At 51.8% G+C, this 20,276-nt stretch overlaps 1 protein-coding gene across 1 annotated transcript in view; it reads left to right on the top strand.

Annotated features, from left to right (window-relative positions):
• Positions 1–20,276, top strand: part of LRP8 (low density lipoprotein receptor-related protein 8, apolipoprotein e receptor) — a 93,305-nt gene that overhangs the window by 34,474 nt on the left and 38,555 nt on the right. The window contains exons 3-6 of the mRNA XM_011973884.1: positions 3,087–3,209; positions 11,245–11,373; positions 14,863–15,249; positions 16,187–16,309. Of these exons, the coding sequence (XP_011829274.1) occupies positions 3,087–3,209; positions 11,245–11,373; positions 14,863–15,249; positions 16,187–16,309 (762 nt within the window). The remainder of the gene's footprint in view (positions 1–3,086; positions 3,210–11,244; positions 11,374–14,862; positions 15,250–16,186; positions 16,310–20,276) is intronic.

Genomic DNA, 20,276 nt, shown 5'->3' with positions numbered 1-20,276 from the left:
AACATCTCTGGGCCTGGATTTCCTCATACGTCAAATGAGTACATAGCAGGCCCCTTGCCATGAGGTTTCTTGGGTAAAAACACCTGGCAGAGACTGGCACAGGGGAAGCACCCAGTAAGTGTTAGAGTGAGAAAAAGAAGAAACTAGGATATACATTTATTTTTTTTTTGGATGCTGAGCTTCTTGTGAGGGAAAAACCACTGGTGTTCACATTAGGAAATTCCCCAGGTGCTGTGGTTCATATTGGTACTTACTTTAAGATGATTACGGACTATGATTTACCAATAGGTGGTATTCGTATCTATCACTGACAATGACCTCTCAGTGCAGGAAACAGGGCGGGCTGCTCCAGGGCCCTGGGCTGAGAGGCAGGAGAGCTGTTCTTATCCCTGCCGTGCTGTATTTCCCTAAGCCAGCCCCTTTCCCTTTCTGGGCCTCAATCCACACATCTGAAGGTGGACTCTGAGTCCTCAGGTTTCTTCTAGTTCTGCACATACAGAGGCATTCTTCTAAGCAAAGTGTGAAGAAAATTCATCTTAGAATGCAGATGTACTGCAAAGATTCCACTGAAAAGGACAGGCATGGAACAGATTCAGAGACCCAGTCTCTCTCGCCAAATCCCTGCCAGGCTACCCGGAGGATGGGGAGCAGGCCTGCAGCCCCAGAAGCACCCAGAGGGCCTGTGGATAGATTTGAATAAAGGTGGTCCATGGAAGTAGCTTCCTCGGGAGAAGGCAAGTCCCAGAGCTGCAAGTATGGAGCAGAGGCTGGGCAGCTGTGCTCGCATTTGGCTCAGTGTCCCCCACTGAGACCTACCCCAAGCTGGATTCTTGTGAATTTGACAGTCCCTGTGCTGCAGGGACAGGGAAGAAAGCAAACCATGTTGGACTCATGATCAGTGATGATCTAGAACAGAGATCATCGAAATACAGGCCACAGGCCTCGCCTGTCCCTAGTTTTTGTAAATAAAGTTTTATTGAAACATAACCATGCTCACTTATTTATCTAATGTCTCTGACTGCTTCTGCCCCATAATAGCAGGGTCGAGTGGTGTGACAGAGACCATTTGGCCCTCAAAGCCTCAATAGCTACTATCTGGCCCTTCACAGAAAAAGTTTGCCAACCTCTGCCCTAGAAGGACACTCAGCAGATTGTAGGAGCTCAGGAGGCTCCCACATCAAGAATGGAGGTGATACTTAAGCCCAGTGTGTAATGGAAACAAGGCGGGAGGTGGGGGAAAGGGCTTTCAGACAGCTTGGACAAGACATGATGGTATAAAAAGCATGGAGTATGTAGGGACCTACCTGCAGCTGAGGTGGGGCTAGATTGGGAAGTATGAGGAGGGGAAGATGAGGGAGTGGGGCAGGCTGGGGCCACGGGACTTCTCAGCCCCTGGGGAGAGGCCGCATGCTATGGCCCCTGATGTTAAATCCATCCCAGGCTCATTCCAGGGGGGGACTTTGGTGGTCTGAGCGCCCCAAGGCCTGGGGTAAGTCACTGCTGTGCTGAAGTATCCTCTTTTAGGCTGAAAAGGGACCCCCACCGCTGCCCCCTGCCGCCTTCATTTCTGGGCCTCCTGATCTGGAACTACCACACCTGAAAGCTTATCTCTCACCAGATCACCCTCCCTTTTCCTGATGAAGAAACTGTGGACCAGAAAAGCGCCATGATGTGCTTGAGGGTACAGAGCAAAATAGCACAGCAGTGACTCGAATCCAGACCCCCGGACTCCCTGCCCAGTGCTGTCTTCCTCACCTTGTTCTGTAGCGGGTCCTGGACGCTTGGTCCAGCAGGAACAGGGCATGTGTGAGTTCGATGCAGATGAGCCCCCAATAATTCAGAGGCCTAGGGCTGCTATGGAGGGTGCAGGGTGTCAGGGGTGGAGTGCTCAAGGCCCCTTCCGGTCTCCAACACCCCCTGCTACTGGGGGTACCCAGGCAGCCTCAGTTCCACCATGGAAGGCCTGACAGGGCAACTGCTCTCCCCCGGGCCTGCTAGGTGCGCCCAGTGCTGTGCTGCTACTTGGGAAGAAGCTGGGGCACCTTGTGACATGGGCAGCCATCTCTTTTCCTCTCCTTGATCTGGAAACTCTAGTTCCTCTTAGGACAAGACACAGAAAGCAGCAAAGAACCAGTCTGGGGATGGTACCCATATTCTTATCTCAGCTCTGTTACCAGCTGTGAGCTCTCAGCCTGCTATATCCCCTGTGTGGGCACAGAACCCCATTCCTTCAGCTTCTAATTGAGACTCAAACCCTGAAAACAACAGTAGCTGCCACTTCTCCAGCATCTGCCATGTGCCTGAGTCTGCTGCGGGTTCTTCATACATTATAACTTCTTGTTGCTCCTCCTCACTGCCTTTTGTCTTCCTCTCCCTATTCTATAGATAAGAAAATGTACACTCAGAGGTTAAGGAACATCCTCAAGGTCACACAGATAGGAGGAGGAGGAGGAACTGGGATTGAAATCCCCAGAGCAGTGTGGAGATCACCCCGCAGGCTGTAGACACCTGGGGGCAGGGACTGATTTGGGTGTCTTGCCCAGTAGATCCTCCTTCCACTGCTCTGAACACAAAATACCTCATTCATCTTGCCACAAAGGAATCATCTATGTGTAGGATTCATGGTCACAAACTGCCTGGTGCCTGCAGAAGGGACTTTGACTTCCAGTCCAGTTGGGGAAAGTGGGACAGGCAGGTAAAGAGACTGAGAACTGGCTGAAGGAGCTAAGGCAGCTGCTGTAGGGTATCAGGGAAGGCTTCCTGGAGGCAGTGGCAGTGGAACTAGACATTGAAGGGAAGCAGGAGAGTGACAGGGGTATGATAAGTCTTGTCATGTTTGCTGGATTTGAGCTCTTGGACTTGGAGGGCAGAGCAAAATGTCACCTGTCTTCACGCAGTGTTCAGATGCCTAAGGAACAATGAAGCTTGTCTCTCCTGTCCTCTGCCCTTGGTCAGCAAGGCAGTCCGTGGCCTGGTGGGGCTGTGGGAAGCCCTGTGGTCCGGCTTGCAGACCAAGCACATCCTGGTTGCCCCACCGCCCTCCTGACTGCTCCCAGACTCACTACGCTCTCCTCCTTCCCCTGCAGCCAAGAAGACCTGTGCGGACAGTGACTTCACCTGTGACAACGGCCACTGCATCCACGAGCGGTGGAAGTGTGATGGCGAGGAGGAGTGTCCTGACGGCTCCGATGAGTCCGAGGCCACTTGCAGTGAGTCCTGCCCCTCAGGCTGGGTGGGGGTGGGCCTCGGTTTCCTCCTCAGATCTTCCTTATTGAGAAGCTGTGAGGCTCAGGAGAGGCGACCAGTTGAACACTGTGCCACGCCCTCAGGGCGCTCCTGGTAAACAGGTGTGTTTAGTTGCTGGTTTCTACTGTCCTGTGTCTGGGCTTTCTTCACAGCCCTCTTGCAGATTGGACCCTGTTTCTGTGGCAGCAGCAGCTAGAAAGAGTCTTGTCAAGCCCTTCTGCCCAGAAGGAGCCCTAGTGTGTCCTCCAGGCCTCCCTGCTGCTGTTCTTGAGAACTCCGACCATAATTCCAGGAGTGCCAATGGCAGCTGGCGCTTCTTAAGCCTTTACCATGTGCTAAGCTCTCTGTGTGCATTAATGCTTTTTATCCCCACAGCAGCCTCATGAAGCAGATACTGTCATTTTCTGAGTTTTGTAAAGGAGAACACTGAAGCTCAAAGAGGTTGAGTGACTTGCCCAAGGCTACCCAGCCAAGACTCTGAGGCCCTGGCCCATTCCTCTATCCTGGGTGGGCTGAGCCTTGGAGCTCCTGCCTCCATCACCAGCTGGGTGGTGGCAGAGGCAGGCGGGGGGAGGTGGAGGCCAGAGCTGAGCCCCAGGCCTGCCCCCTACACTCAGGGCTTTGTCTCTCCATGATTTATTTTCCAGGCCCTAATCCTCAAAGCAAACTTACACCCGGCAGGTCATTCCGTGACATTTGTTAAATTAAAAAGGAGATGAGAAGGGGGCGGGGAAGGACCCCGCAGTCCAGAGGCAGAGCTTCAGCAGCGTGAGCCCGAGACAAAAGGCTCAGGCGAAAGCATGTGGAGGATGGTGGGGCTGGCGGGGACCCGAGAGCCCCTCTTTAGGGGTAACAGTCGCCCCAGAGGCAGAGGTAGGGACAATGGAGACCGGAGTCCCATCTAATGCTGTGGCTGGTGATAACTGGGTTTCCTTGTCTCCTAGCAACAGAGCTACCAGTCTCCACGTAAGAGAAAGAGAAAGGGAGAGAGAGAGAGAACAGAGCAAGAGCGGCCCCCACCCGAGACAAGGAGCCCTCATTTCCTCGTACAGCTGCTCCTGGCCTCCCCAGCCATGCCACAGGCCCCATCCTTTCCTCACCCATCACGTGGCCAAACTCCATGCCGTACTGGAGGCTCCCAGGCAGGAGGGAAGCCCAGTGCTTTGTCCTGAGCTTCAGAAGGAACAAAGCCCCGCCACGCCCACTTGTGACTTTCATCCTCTTGGCAACCTAAGGAAGGAGGGGGATCCCCATGTAAAGAGAAAGAAACTGAGGCTGGAGTCGGTTCTCCCCCTTGCCCAAGGCTGCCCAGCTAACAAGAGGCAGAGTCGTGTGCAGCCTGGAGTGTGTGCTTGGGGAGGGGTTGTGGCTACAGGGGGCTTTTCCTTCACTGCAGTCAGCCAGCTCCTCCATCCGTACCGCACTCCAGCAGATACTCCGACACTGGGGACGGAAAGGGAAGGGAGAGGAGCCTCATTGTGGTTATTAGAGGGGGCTGCCTTGCTACCTGAGGGCTGGGCTCCCCTTCTCCCCCCGCCTCCACACTCCCATCTCTATCTCTTTGTGTGGATGTCCCTTTTCATCTTCCTTTCTGTCCCCTTCAGGGTCCCACCCACCCCTGCCCTCTTGGGCTGCCTCCCTTCCCTGCTCATCTCCTATCCTCACCCTCCCTCTCGCCATCTCTCCCCCCTGCCCTACCCATGTGTCCCTCTGTCTTTCTCCCTCTTGCCCATCCCAGCACCTGCTGCCTTCTCACCCCCTGGGCTGGGCAGGGGCCCTCCTGCCTCACTCTTCCTGCCTCCCAGGCCCGCTTTTCACAGTTGAGGGACAACCCCCTGGGCTGGGCAGGGGCCCTCCTGCCTCACTCTTCCTGCCTCCCAGGCTTGCTTTTCACAGTTGAGGGACAACTGGAGACCCAGAGAAGTTGATAGACTTCCTTCACAGAGACACAGCTTATTCATGGCAGGTCTCCCTTTTATGAAAAAAGGCTCTTCGAGCTCTCTGAGGTTTCACAAGGCACCTGTGGGAGCAGTAGCCAGAGCAGCACCCCAGGAGACAGAAGCCCAGCTCTCCTGTGGGCTCTCCCAGCTACTCACTGTGAAGCCCTGCATACCTTCCCACCTCCCTCTGGGTCCTGATCAGTAACATTCCAGAATTCCAGAATCTTCTCCACTCCTAGATTCCTAAACTCTTAGTATTCCGAGACCCCTTTTCTCCCTCGCTTGTGCTAGCTGGGGTGCAAGAGCCATGATGCCCACTTCCTGTATTACATTGGTCGGGTGGAGGCAAGGCAGAAGACTGCCTGGAGGAAGCTGGCCAGAGTGGGAGCGCCAGTCAGGGTCAGGCAGAATTTGGGGCAGCAGGACCTGATAGCAGGCTTGCTCACTCCTTCCCAACTGAATGAGAACCTAGCAGCCAACCTACTATCCATTTAATTGGTGTTGCCATAGCAACCTCCACGGCCTACCAGGTTCCTGGGGCCGTGCCAGCTCCCAGGATGGAGCCCCATTCCCTACCCCTAAAAGAAAGATTATAGGCAGTAAAGTGTAGTGAGTTTGGAATCGGATATAGTTGGGTTCAGGTCTTTTAACCTGTCAGATCTCAGGCAAGCTGCCCAGTCATCCTGAGCCTCAGTTTATTCACCTGTAAAATGTGGTAATGGACCTGCCTTAGAGGGATTGTGAGAATCAAATGAAAGAATGCAAGTGTCATTGCTGGAGTAAATGGCAGTGTTATTTGTATTATTATATTTTGGCTGCAAGCCCTCTCTCCCCAACACAACAGTTTGTTAGATATTAAGATATTAGATTCGTATAGTATTAAAATAGTGTCAGTGAAGGGGTTTGCACTGAGTGGGAAAGGGGTTTGAGAGAAGGTCCCAATTCTTGTGTTTTCCCCCATTATATTGTCTGACCCTAGCTGGCTGGGGTTTCTCCTCTGGTTCTGGGTTCTGTACCTTCAAATGTAGCGAGGATTCACAATGGAAAAGCCCAGAACATTTGCCTAGTGGCAATAGCATTTCAGCTCTAATTATAGCTCACTTGATTGGGGATGGCTTCTGACCCACCTTCGAGCGTCTGTTGGGAGGGGTGAGGGTGGGGGAGGGAAGGATGGTTCAAGGTGAGTTATAGTTCTGGATGCTATTTATTTGAATATGGAGGCTTTTTCATGCATCTTAGAACCTTTCCACCTGGAAGGGGGGCCTCTCTGATTAACCAGGATTATCTTCCTATTACAGATCAGAATATGGAGGCCCAGAGATTTTCTGAGCTCACTCAATAAGTTAGAGACTGACCCAGCTAGCGGCATTTTGCCTGGCCTCAACCGAAGGAACTTGGTGTAACTCCTTGTCCTGCACCTTGGGTGGCCCCATGCTGTGCTTCCTGTGGCAGGAGCTGTACTGAGTGACACTAGCAGTTCTCACCACCCGAGCCTCTGGTCCCTTAGAGCTGGCAGTCCCCATTTGGAGGTTATCTGCCCCTAAAACTCACGTGGGTTGACACTATAGATGTGCTCCCTCAATGAGCAGCCGCCAAGTACTTTCATTCTTTAATTTAATAGACATTTCCCTTTTTGTTAATTTGTGAATTTATGAATTGGAGAAAGTACCAATGGATTTGAATTTCTGGGGCAGGATTCTCTGGGAATTTAAATGCCTTTAAATGCCTTGAGTCACTACAGGATACAGAGTTTCATGAAAAGCCCCCTTGCCAGCTTTGGAGGGTTCCTGTTGTCTGGGAGACAGTGGGATTCTTCATTCCTGCCTCTCAGAACCTAGGGTACTTGGAGAGCAGGCCAAAGGCATATGGTCCCCTCAGGGGGCATCTGTCACAGAGGGAGTGGCTATCCTGGGATGGGGTCTGCATCGTGGTGGACCATGTGGACTCATAATGTGCATTCCCCAGTGGTGACACCAGGCCCCTCCCCAGCCATTGGTATTTGCACTTCGTGAAATTAAACAAGGGCAAGTGTTTTCTGAGCTCCTAGTTTGTTCTAGGCTCTGAGTGTAGGGATTTCCATGTTTCCTCATTTAAGCCATCCACTAACCCTAGGAGATTATTCAACCCCATTTTCAGATGAGGGGAGCCAGAGTGCAGAGAGGTTCAGTAAGTTGCCTAAGGACCTTAGTATTAGTAAATGAAATTTGGGCCCAGGTCTGTGTGTCTCTAAAACTCAGGCTCTTTCTCCTACATCATGCTGCTGGGAGCCCTTGGGCTTCAGTTGTCCTGAGAGTGGACATCAGATGGCCATCGTGCAGAACCTGCCCAAAGGCTCAGTGAGCCCCCTTCCTCCAGTGACCTCTCTCCAGGCCAGAGGTGCCAGGGAGACCAACAGGATCTGCTTTTCTCTTGTGCAGTCATTAGGTGCAGTAAGTTAAGCAGTGTGTTTGGACCTGGGATGGAAGTCCAGATCTGCCTCTCACCACTAGACTTTGAACAAACAACTTACTCTCTCTGGGCTTTACTTTCTTCATTCATAAAATAGAGGTAATAATATCCACTCATAGGGTGATACCATGTGTCAGTAATTACCCAGACCAACTTCCCAGGACTGTGGAGTGGAGAGGCCTGACATAGGACCCTGCGAGCCAGGCTCCAGTCCTACCTTTGGGGGAAAGCTACAACACAGGAGAGACAGTGAGGTTCCAGGAGAGACAGGAATTGGAATACCCAACTGCCAGTAGCTGTGTGACCCTAGGCAGGTCCCTTCCCCTCTCTGGGCCTTGGTCTCCTGCCACTCCAAGGGTGTTCATCAGTGTGACCTCTGAGGTCTCTCAAGTCCTGCATTCCAAGAGCCTTGGCTCTTTGAGGGTGGAGGGCTGTTATCAGGCACTGCTGAATCCTCGAGAGCCTATAATTAGAGCTGTCTATTTAGGGACACAGCAAATGTCTTATTAATTATAAAGAAAGGAAGCAGACAGATTGTTTAATCATTGTCCTTGCTGAAAGGTTATGCAATTAACTATATAAATATTCATTAAAAGTTCAAGCAGCTGCTTGCTGCACTGGGGTCTCTAGAACCCAGGCCCCTGGAGGTGAAGCATACAGCCAAGGGCCCTTTCAGTCACCTGGGCTTTTGGGAGGAGAGTTTGGGGATAGTTTTGGAGCATGTAGGGTTTGATGGACAGGCAAGGCTCTAGTCATAGGAACCCAGGCTCGGTCTCTCGCCTGCTGTGCACCTTTGGGCCAGTTACTTGGTCTCGCTGAGCCTCAGTTTCCTCATCTATAAAATGGAGTGCTTACATGCAGGACTGCTGCCCTGCTGTACTCTGGGTATGCCACTTATGTGGTGACCTTTGTAAATGGCACCCCTGGAATTTGCACTGGCAGCCCACAGGGCCTGCTTACCTTACAACAGACATTTATTGCTCACAGTTCTGGAGGCTAGGAAGACCAAGATCAAGGCACCGGCAGTTTCAGTGTCTGGTGAGGGCCCATTCCTCATAGACGGCACCTCCTTGCTTCATCCTCACATGGTGGAAGGGGCAAGGAGGCTCCCCCTGGCCTCTTTTCTAAGGGTACTAATCTCATTAATGAGAGCTGTACCATTATGGCTTAATCACCTCCTAAAGGCCTCACCTCTTAATGCTATCACATTGAGGATTAAGTTCCAACATGGATTTTCAGGGGATACTGATGATCAGACCATGACAGAATGAAATGAAAACATATAAAATTCTCATCACAGAGCAGCCTGACACAACGTAGCCTGACACACCGTAGCCTGACACAATGTAGGTATTCAAAAACTGGGAGTCCCCTCCTACTTCCTTGAGAGGTTCTGTTTCCTGAGGCCTGGCTTAGGGATAAGTAGTTGCTTTGACCTTCCTTCCCATTGCTGTCTTAGGGGCCTGCAAGTATATGGAACATCTGTATTGCTTTTATGGTAGTGAATTGAAAAGAGATGAAACATCCCGTGTCTTTTATGCTTGCAACCCAGGGGTTCCCAAATAGAGGTGCATGGAAATCACCTGGGTTTTGGTGGGGAGTTACGAAAATGCAGATCCCTAGGCTCTGCCCTAGAAGTCTAGATTCAGCCGGTATGAGCTGAGGCCAGGAACCTGCACTTTCAGTAGCTCCCTCACCCCCCATCCTTTGATGAGAGGACCCCCAGCGAAGCACTGGTCAGCTTCAGCTTCCTGTGTTCCAGTGGGGCCCAGAGGGGAGGTGCTTACCTGGGGTCCTGCAGTGTTGGTGATAGAGGTACCCTGGAAGGACCCCATCTCCCAACTCCCAGTTTCCCTTCACCACCCTGCACTGCAGCCCCAAGGTGGCCTTTATAAGAGGCCTTTGAGTGTCAGTACTTTCCAGAGCTCAACCTGACAGTTCTTTGCTCATCCATCCCACAAGTCTGCCAATCCTCGAGCAAGGGAAGTTTCTGTGAAAACGAATCCCAGGAATCCTGCATTCCCAAGGAATTGCCCTGTACTCATGAAAACATTCCTAGGGATAACCTTGGGGACCTCACTTTCAGGGGCCTAAGGTACTCTTCTCCCATGGCAGTAGTGGTGTCTGGGGACCTTGACACAGATACCTGCCCCCCTCCTCAACTCATCTGTGCCCTTTTCTATATCCCTTGTGGTCTCTCATCCCAGCTATAGAAATAGGAAGAGGAGAAACTGGTCTGAGATCAGAGAGCAAAATGGAGGGTGAGGCATGAGTAGCCCACTGCCTCCGGGGGGAAATGGATTGTGCCAGGTCTCCGGCATCAGACACAGCTGACTTTCAGTCAATCCTAACGCTGTTCTTTACCAGCTCTGTGACCAGAACTTAGTGCTTACCACCATGTTTGTCACACAGCAGTGCTCAAATACTCCATGAATAAGCAAAATTCAGAGTCATCTGTTATGTGTGGATAATCATAATAGGTAACATTTAGTAAGCACTGGGCTGGGTATTCTTCTAGGTGCTTGCTTTACAGACATTAACTTAGTCATCATAACAATCCTATGAGGGATAGTATTATCCCCACTTTATTAGCACAGAGATGAGGATTGTTGGCCAAGGTCACATAGTCAGTGAGTGAGTGAACTAGGATTTGAACCCAGGCAGCCAGATTCCAGAGCCCATGTTCTCCACCTCCATGCTGGAGGCCAGCACATAATCCTCTCACCCTGCTGGCTTATTGTGAAAATTAAATGGAAGCGTCTAGCACCATGCCTGGCACATCCTAGAGACCACAGAAATCGGGCCTCCTGCACACTCTGGAAGGCTGTAGGGAGCCAACCACGGAGGTCTGAGATGCATCTGCCTTGGCTGAGCCTGTCACATGGGTCCGGCAGAAACTCATGATAAGAGCTGTCCCCAGCCTTGAATAGGGTTCTCATTCTTTCTTCCAAATTGAGATTCAACCCTGGGGCTTCAGGCCCCTGATTGAGTCAGCCTCTGATTGCGGCTGCAGTAATTATAGCTATGCAGTCCCGCTGGGCCCTGCTATGCAGCAGCTGTTCTCAGCAGCAGGCTCAGCACCATCACTCGGGGAGGGGGCTTAGAGGCGGGCCGATTGGAGCCGTTGGGGCCTTGGTGAACCCTCTAAATTTACAGGTTCCAATCATGGAGTCACTGATCTGGAAGGCAAACTGAGGCCCAGCTGGGACATATCTCACCTAAGAGCACACAGCTGGGAAATGACAGAGACGAGTGCAGGGCATGGTGGCTCCATGTTGTCGGAACTTAAAGTGGAGGTTTGGAGGGATGGGAGGTGTGGCCAGGAGAGGCAGGCAGGAGTCAATGGATTAAAGAGGAACTTGAGGGCCAGGGACCAGGGGGCCATGAAAGATGTTCTGTAGAGAAGTGGTGGGGTCAGATTTAGGATTTGGAAACTCCTGGGACAGACAGAGGCTTCTTCTCAGCTGATGAAACTGAGACATGGGCCAGGAGAGCCCTGATGGACTCCTAGGGCCTTGGACCAGGTGGCTGGAACAGAGTGGTAGGACTGGTTGGCACCATGCCCTGTGTCCCCCTTGGCTAAGCTATGCATGGACGTCTGTCTCCACAGCCAAGCAGGTGTGCCCTGCAGAGAAGCTGAGCTGTGGACCCACCAGCCACAAGTGTGTACCTGCCTCATGGCGCTGCGACGGGGAGAAGGACTGCGAGGGTGGAGCGGATGAGGCCGGCTGTGTTACCTGTGAGTCTGGGGTCAGATCCCCAGGGTCTGCCAAGCATGGTCAGGCAGCCTCAGGGAGTGACAGCCACTTCTGGGGAGGGGCCTAGTTCCCCGTGGGGCTTGGTAGGTGGAGAGGAAAGGATAATGATCAGGACATTAGTAATGGCTAGACACTATGGAGACATTGTCTTCTTTCATCTTCACAAGCACCTCATGAGCAGCCATTATCATCCCCATTTTATAGGTGAGGAAACTGAGGCTCAGACAAGGGAGGAAAAGTACCCAGGGCTGAGTGATGAAACCAAGATTCAGATTCAGGACTGGACAGCAAAGCCCATGAGCTTTTTTACCATGCCTGACATCTGCTCATCCATCCCACAAGTCTGCCAATCTTCGAGCAAGGGCAGGGGGACCAGGGAGGGTACTGTAAGGAGAAATGGTGGTGGCCTGAGCCAGAGTGCCAGCAGTGCTGGGGGGAGGGGCACGGATTCCTGAGGTGTCAAGGACGACTGTTGCTGAAATATCAGATTTGAGCACAAACGTCACAGGGCAGAGAAGATATTCTCAGCAGCCTCGGCAGGGACAGATGGAAGTGGCCACTGGGACAGTTCCACATCACTGAGCTTCAAACACAGGATTATCTCCTTCCCAGGGAGCAGGCCAGCAGGGCCAGGGCCAGTGAGGAGGATGGCCAGGCCTTACTTTTTCAATTCGAGGGGCACCTACTGTGTGCCAGGCCTGAAGCCAGGCTCTGAAAGGGACAGTGAGGTGAATCCTACACAGTCGTCCCTCTGGGAACACATGATTAATGGGGGAGACAGACTGGCTGTTGCTACTGGGCTGTGCGGCTGGGCTGAGATATGGGCGGTCACCCTGGAGGGCTTGCCAGGCACTTGCCCGTCACTGCTGCCTACTCCCCTCTGCCAGCCTCTATATTTGCATCCTATCCATCTTTCCTGGCCCAGGGAAAATGCCATCTCCTCCAGAGGTGTCTGAGTAGTCGCACTTTAAGATTCTAAGTCTGGAATTTGATGTGTCTGAAGCAGGAAGCATCTGGGTATGGAGGGAGATCCTGGCTGGGAACAGTAGTTTCAAAGTCCCAGTGATGGCACTGGCTCACTTCCTCAGCTGTGATAATTTTGCTGGGACTCACTGGCCAATGAGAATCCTCTTTCCTCTTTACCAACCCCCATAATCAGATGATTCCTCCAATATGAAGGCCGCTACTGCAAGGGATGGGAGCTTCTCCAACTAGGGCATGTTGGAATAGGAACATTCCCCATTAATTATGGGAGACAGGGGTGTCAGGTCTTACTGGGCTTCTGTGCTACAGCTCCCACTCTCCTAGGCAGAGGAGAAAGAGTCCTCCCACCCCTCATCTCTCTGAGCTTCTTCCATTTGTGAATGCTAGGAGTAGGGTCTCTGGGGCTATGTAGGCCTGAGAATATGGATCTTAAAGTTACTGTTGGCTGCAAAACCTCAGAGAAAACTCAGTATGAAGGAGCACTTCCTTGCCATCAAAATCTTCAAGTAAAATTAAAAAATAAGGCTGGGCGTGGTGACTCATGCCTGTAATCCCAGCACTTTGGGAGGCCGAGGCAGGTGGATCATGAGGTCAGGAGATTGAGACTATCCTGGCTAACAGGGTGAAACTCCACCTCTACTAAAAATACAGAAAAAGAATTTAGCTGAGCATGGTGGCACGTGCCTGTAGTAACAGCTACTCGGGAGGCTGAGGCAGGAGAATCACTTGAACCCAGGAGGCAGGGTTGCAGTGAGCTGAGAGCGTACCACTGCACTCCAGCCTAGGTGAGAGAGCGAGACTCCGTCTCAAAAAAGAAAATTTAAAAAAAAAAAAAGCACTTCCCATTGGAACTCCCAGAAAGCAGTGAGTCTGCCCTCCCTGCACATGCACAAGCTGGGTGGGGACAGGCAGGAAGGGAGCTCATCTAGGTGTCAGTGTAATCTTGAGGGGCAGTGGCACTGGCAGCATGTGCTTTTTCCGCTAATGCCGCAGTGTCTCAAAAGTCTCGGAGGGGAAAAAAAACGCAACTGTCAGACACTTGGTAGAGCTGTCAGAAACGCATAACACGAGCTACCTACCTGGTGAAACTGAAGACATCACTCTTTATCTTCAATAACAATGAAAATTCACATTTTTCCATCAGAAAATGAAAACACAGACTCTGGGCGCCCCCACGTGGAAAGATCTAGTGCTGCCACCACCACATCACCTTTGGCCACAGCCATGCCTCACCAGGGCCCTCCAGGGCCAGGTCTTGGCCTGTGTGTGGACACACAGGAGGGAGGGAAGTGAGGAGGTCACTGCCCTGAAAAACTGCTGGAAAAACTCCAGGAAGGGAGAAGAAAACCAGAAAAGCCAAAAGGAGGAGACAGGGTAGGAAAGAAAAGCCCCAAACCTGAGTTCTGGTTCTCTTGTTGTCATGGACTATGTGACCCTGGGCAAGCTGCTCCTCTCTCTGGGCCTCAGTTTCCCCATCTGGCAATAGGGCTGGCTGGTCTCTAAGTTCATCCCAGCCGCTGAGCTCAGACTAGCTTATCAGAGAGAAGCCCAGAGCCCCAGGCAGAGCTATGACGCTTATTTACTGCACATCCCATAATTACACCTCATACCTGGGCCAGACCAGTTCTATCCACTCCACACCCACTCACTGCAGGGAGCTCTGTGCCAGGCCCTCAGGACAAAGGAGGGACGCCCCTAGGCAGTGTGGATTCATGGGGCAGATGGAAAAGGACATGAAACTCAGACACCTGCGCGACTGAGGGGCTCAGAAACAAGGGCAGAGGCAGAGATTTCCTAAGCAGGGAAACACCAGGGTGTCACGGAAGAGGTGGAATTTGGGCCCTTGGAAGATGAGAACTCATTATTGCAAAATGTAGAGACAGTGGTGGGCAAGTAGTAGGTTCCCAGTAGATGGAGCAACTTGAGCAAAGACTTGGAGGTGGGAGCCTATGCACTGGGCCCAGCAAACGGTCTAGCATGGCCGGAGCTGTGAACATTCAGGAGTGAGGTGATGGAGCCACAGTACTGACCCAAGAGACGCCTTGGATACCAGGCCAAGGGACTCAGGTGGAACAGTGCAGGTTATGCTGTGCATCGCTATGCTATGAAAAGCCAACCCCAGACCCTGGTCCCTGGGAAGGGTCAGTGTCATTTAACAGATCATGTCCTGGGCCCATCACAAGGTCCTTCAAGACAGGCAGTGCTGTAAGGTTTCAGAATGCCCCTCCTTGTTCCACCATGCTCATGCTCATTTACCCAGTGAGGCCTGGGGGGCTCACGAAGGGCAGGTGTGTTGCCTGTCACCTAGCATGTCCGTGTTGGAAGCCCTCCTTCGCCGTGCCTAACTGTACGTCCACCATTCAGCCCCCAAAAGGGACTTGATCTGGCCCCCGGGTGAGGGTCGGAACCCCTGTAGCCGGACCAGCGGGGCCCCAGGTCTGCCGGGGAGGGGGTCGGCGGGCCGACCTGCTCTCTGTCCCGCGCAGTGTGCGCCCCGCACGAGTTCCAGTGCGGCAACCGCTCGTGCCTGGCCGCCGTGTTCGTGTGCGACGGCGACGACGACTGCGGTGACGGCAGCGATGAGCGCGGCTGTGCAGACCCGGCCTGCGGGCCCCGCGAGTTCCGCTGCGGCCGCGATGGCGGTGGCGCCTGCATCCCGGAGCGCTGGGTCTGCGACCGCCAGTTTGACTGCGAGGACCGCTCGGACGAGGCAGCCGAGCTCTGCGGCCGCCCGGGCCCCGGGGCCACGTCCGCGCCCGCCGCCTGCGCCACCGCCGCCCAGTTCGCCTGCCGCAGCGGCGAGTGCGTGCACCTGGGCTGGCGCTGCGACGGCGACCGCGACTGCAAAGACAAATCCGACGAGGCCGACTGCCGTAAGCCCCCTCCATACCGCCCAGCCCCGCCCAGGGATTGCGGATCCGCTACCCGATCCCGATCCGCCAGGTGCAGGCTTCCTTTCATTGCCTTACCTGAATACATTACCTGGGTTTACTACAGAGGAGACCGAGGCTGGGAGAAGTGAAGTGACTTGTTTGAGTTCATGCAACTGCCTGGCTGCGGAGCTCAGGTTTAACTCCAGAAGCCTCCACTGGTACCTGTGTCCCTGCTGTGAGCCCTCCCACTTGTACTTCCCACCCCCATCCTGCAACCCCTCTACCCAGAAACCTGGCAGACTCAGGAGCTCCTCCCATCTCTTTACCCGCTAGGCCTGCTCATTCCTCAAGGCCTGGCCTAGACTCATCTGACCTTCCCAGCTGGGCTGGGTCCCTCTGCCGGGCAGGTCTCCAGCAGCCTTCTCTTACAGCTCATCTCACACTTATGTCCCCATCTGAGCATTCCTCAGCCCCGCTCTGCACCCTGAGCTCCTGGAGGATGAGGAGGCTCTCAGGAGTCTCTGGGCTCCCACCCCCACTTCCACCCCTCCCAGCACAGCACCTGGCACAGGAAGGTTTGCCAAATGGATGAAGTCATTAAGTAATGAGCACCAAGACTCAAATGAAGGCCGTGTGTCTGTTCTGAGGAGTGGCCCTGGAGAGAGGCAGGGACAGGGAAACAAGAGACCTGGGTTTAGTCCTGAATCTGTCAGCCAGAGTGCTGTGTGACCCTGGGCAAGGCATTCCCCCTCTCTGAGCTTCAGTCTCCCCATCTGTACACTGAGGTGCCTTGGCCAGGTGTCCTTTGAGGACTCCTAAGTTCAGCCACTGGTTCGGTTTTTGCCAGGGGTGGCTATGGCATGGGGATGGGGGTGGTGGGGAAACTGTCTTAGCACCACACTGACTCTGATCCTCTCCCCTTGCCCTCTCCTGGCAGCACTGGGCACCTGCCATGAGAACGAGTTCCAGTGTGGGGATGGGACATGTGTCCTTGCAATCAAGCGCTGCAACCAGGAGCAGGACTGTCCGGATGGGAGTGATGAAGCTGGCTGCCTACAGGGTGCGTGTGATCAGGGCACAGAACACATCTTCTGTGAGGATGCCCTGGGCTCTGGTGACTCTCCAGAGAGCAGAGTTGGGAGGAGTTTTCCCTTGGTCTCCAAGAAGCATTTTCCCCCAAATCACCACTTGCCCCTAAATCACCTGGCTCCCTTCCCATGGGGTCCTAGTGGCACCAGAATTGGATTTGTAAGGACTTTGTCAAAGCTGAAAGACGCCTAGGGCTACATGACAGGGCATTTGGGAAGTCCAGCCCCCACCACTTGTCCAGGTCCCAGCTGCTGAGTGGCTTCCCTCACTAGTTCCGAGGCTGAGCAGAGGCTGAGTCTTGCTCCCCAGGCACCCCCTTTAATTCTCAGATGGTTCTTCTGGCCTCCACCTGCCCTCTGCAGGAGCAGGGACCCTCCTTCACTAGTCATCTGGAGGAATGGATAACAGGTTGGGCAGTGTGGCAACTTCCCCTCTCTGGGGTCCATGGGGCAAAGGTCCCCCCAGGAGATGGTCAGTCCAGCCTCTAAGGTCTCTCTAGAGCTGCTGCCTGGTCCCTCCCAAGACCTGAGTTCTGCAAGATGAGATGCAGATCCCCACAGCCCTGCCCAGCTACATGAGGCTTAGCCTCCTAATCATCCCTGGGATCCTGTCCTGTGAGCAGAGCTTCCTTAGGTCCTGGATTTACCTGTCTATCCTGGGCCACCCTCCAGAGACCTGTGAGGGGTTAGAACTGGAGCTCTACTTGCCTCCTGTGGGCCCCAGCCCAGCCCAGCCCTTCTTGTCCAAGGTCTCACAGGCACTGTCCACTCTCTTGTCCAGCCCAACAGAGTCACCTTGTGAGGGTCCCCGCAGATTTCAGTGTAAGAGTGGCGAGCGCGTGGACGGCAGGAAAGTGTGTGATGTGCAGAGGGACTGCCGGGATTGGTCAGATGAGCTTCTGAAAGTGTGGTGCAGTGCCTGTCTACGCCCACTGGCTGGACTCAGTCTCCTGCCATCCCTCTCCTGGTATCTGGGCTCGAGGCCCTCCAGTGCCCCCTGCCCTGACAATTTCTGCTCTGACCCTCTCTTTGGACTCATGTGCTGTCCTATGGCTTCACATGGGGCTTTTCACCCCCAGGCCTCTGGTCTACATCTCTACAAAGTGCTAAGAGCTTGTCCATCCCAGGTACTAAAAAATTATGTTTTCTCTCACAAACTTGGCCTCTCCTCATTCCTTCCCCGTTCAGACCTCTGAGACCTTCTGGAACTTTCTCTCATCCTCGGTGTTCCTGCCCTGCTGACCTAGCCAGGGCCCTGGGCTCTGAGGTCTTCTAGCCCCTTGCAGAAGACCCAGCAGAGGAAGAGGTGGGCACAGCAGGCAGGCAGCCAGTTGAAGCACATCCCAGGGCCACTGCTCAGGCCATACCTGCGTGGGAGTAGGGCAGGCCTTGCAGCAGGAGCTGGCATCATCCTAAGCCCTGAGGAGTTCGGACCTGATGGAGAGACCAGACTTGTAGGCCAGACTAAAGCGAGACCTGGATGGAAGCGGCTGCCCTGATGTCGGCTACAGCTGTCAGGGTGGGTTTCAGGCTAGAAAGAACAGAGGCTCCAGGCTCTAGGTAGGGTGAGCATCCCAGAGAACATGCTGGAAACCCAGCGTGGACTCCAGGAAGGGTCATGAGTCTTTTTTTTTTTTTTTTTTTTTGGAGGGGAGGAGAAGTCAGTGAGATTTTTGAAAGGGCTCAGAACAGAGAGGTTACTTTTGAACAAATGACATGTAAGGCAAGATAAATTTGCATTTTGCAGACCTCATGAAAAACAAGTCCAGCTTTGTCTGGGATTCGCTGAGAAGTCATTGAAGGTAAGCATCAGCTCCCTATTGGTCATGATGGGGTAAAAACCAGAGAAACATGAGCTAAAAAGAGTTTATATGTAACTGTAGGTTGATCATCCCCAACTTTCCACAAAGGCCTTTCATTTCCATTTTGAATGAGTATACGATAACCTAGACAGGCCAGCCCCTGTCACCAAGCACAACACTGGACTCTTGACATTTGCCTAATTATCTTTTCTCATCATCAGTCATTTCTTGAAGTCTCAGCTTCATTCAGATGCCAGGTATTTCCGAAATTAATCATGTCATTGAAAGCGGCATCTTTTCATGTAAATGGACTTTATTATCTGGATCAGAAAGCCCCCCCTTTGAGCACCAAAAGCCCATTTGTAGGGAAAGTGTCTGAAATCTGACATGCTGCCTTCCCAAGAAAGATTCTTAGTGTTGACCTCCCAGCAAGCACCAAGCATTCGTCACTGTGAGCTTGTGTGTGTGCGTGTGTGTGCAGCTAAGAGCCTTGGGCTGGCTGCATGCTAATTTGCCCCATTGTTTCAGGGTGACTGCCTTTTCAGTATTTAGGAACAAAGCCTTTTTGCATACAGCTTTATGTACAATTATTTTATGTTTACTTCGAGGGCCATCATCTTATCTTTATTGCAGGTATATTAGGGGATGCCAGAGCTGCTTTGTCTCCTTGTAAGGTTGCAGATTACAAACAGGGTTTAGCATGCTAACTAGTATACTCCTCTTTCATTTAAAGGCATTTTACAAACTTCTAAGGATCCTGGAGTAAATCAACATGTGGCCCTGCTCAGTCTCTTCAGATTCAAGGATGAGAGGCAGAAGATATTTCTGAGAGCTGGGTGAAGTGCCATCAAATTTAATTTTTGAGTGTACAACATTTAGTTTATAAAGAATGGGCAAATAAGGAATAGAAAGCAAAAAACTCCCACTTGTGAAATATCACCAAAACCTTAACAGGGCCTCTAAGAGAGTGGCATACTCAGGCTCACAACAATATATTGGCTGGGACATATATCTAATTAGCAAGTAGGGGGTGTCTGATGAAAAATCAACTTCTAGAACACACTTGCAGTGCAAAATCCCCCCTCCTCTGTGTATAATAACACATAGGGAAAGTTCGTTCTACATCTCATTCTCACTTTTCTTTTATTCTATGCTTTAACAACTGGGTGTTAGTGATAGGGGTATTTTCCTGCTTCCCCCTGGACAGAGTGAAGAAGAGTAGTATTAATAACTTATGATATTTTCTCCTAGGTGGAAAACAAAATTAATGCTGTGACATAAACTGACAAAAACCAGCAAATTAAAAGTTAAGGCTGAAACTCGTTTGTGGTGGTTTTTTTGTCTTTTGCTCATGGTAAATGAATTTAGTGGGAATAATTTGCTGGGGGAAAGATCTAATTGTACAGCTCATCAAGAAAAAAATACATATTTCTAAAAATTTTTCACCCTCTTTAATACCAACTGGCTTTACCTGACCCCTACTTTCTTTTATCCACTTCATTTTCCTAAACCTGAAAACTTTCTTAAACCAAAGGAAAACAAAATCATCCTTTCATAGCCTTCAAAAACGCTAAGTAATACTTTTCTCAGTTTTCAAGACAAATTAACAGACTCAAAAAACTTTGAGGGTATTCTAAATCAGAATTGGGAGAGAGTACAGATGATTTGGAATTTGGAAATACATCTTTGGAGTGTTGCATTAACATCCAAAGTATTATAAGAAAAACACATATAAAAATCAACTTTTGAGGGGCCGCATTTAGGAAAGATCTTAACCCCTCCATTCTTTGTAGTGTTTGAAGATTCGCCAAAAGGGAGAAAAGGGAGTATAAATTCAAGGAATGAAGCTCTAGGCTCTAGGCCAGCAACTCTGAACATTCATCTTTCCCCCTCGCTAAAAAGAATTATTTCTGGGGAAGAAGTTTCATGAGGGCTTGCACTTCTCAGGGCTTTCCTGAATGCCAAAATGATTGTGAACTTTACCTTCCTTTTTGCATCTGCCTTTGGTCATATTAATCTTGGATTCCTTTCATCTTTGGGGTTTACTGTTACAAACATAAATGACTTTTTCTGGTGTATTGCCATTCTTTGTGTCTTGATAAATCATTTCCACTATCCTTTTTTTTTTTTTTTTTGA

The sequence above is a fragment of the Mandrillus leucophaeus genome, unplaced genomic scaffold (genome assembly GCF_000951045.1).
Source record: "Mandrillus leucophaeus isolate KB7577 unplaced genomic scaffold, Mleu.le_1.0 Scaffold14, whole genome shotgun sequence".
In the NCBI taxonomy this organism is placed as follows: domain Eukaryota; kingdom Metazoa; phylum Chordata; class Mammalia; order Primates; family Cercopithecidae; genus Mandrillus; species Mandrillus leucophaeus.
The sequence above is the reverse complement of the archived record's forward strand: the minus strand, read 5'-3'. Positions and strand labels throughout refer to the sequence as shown.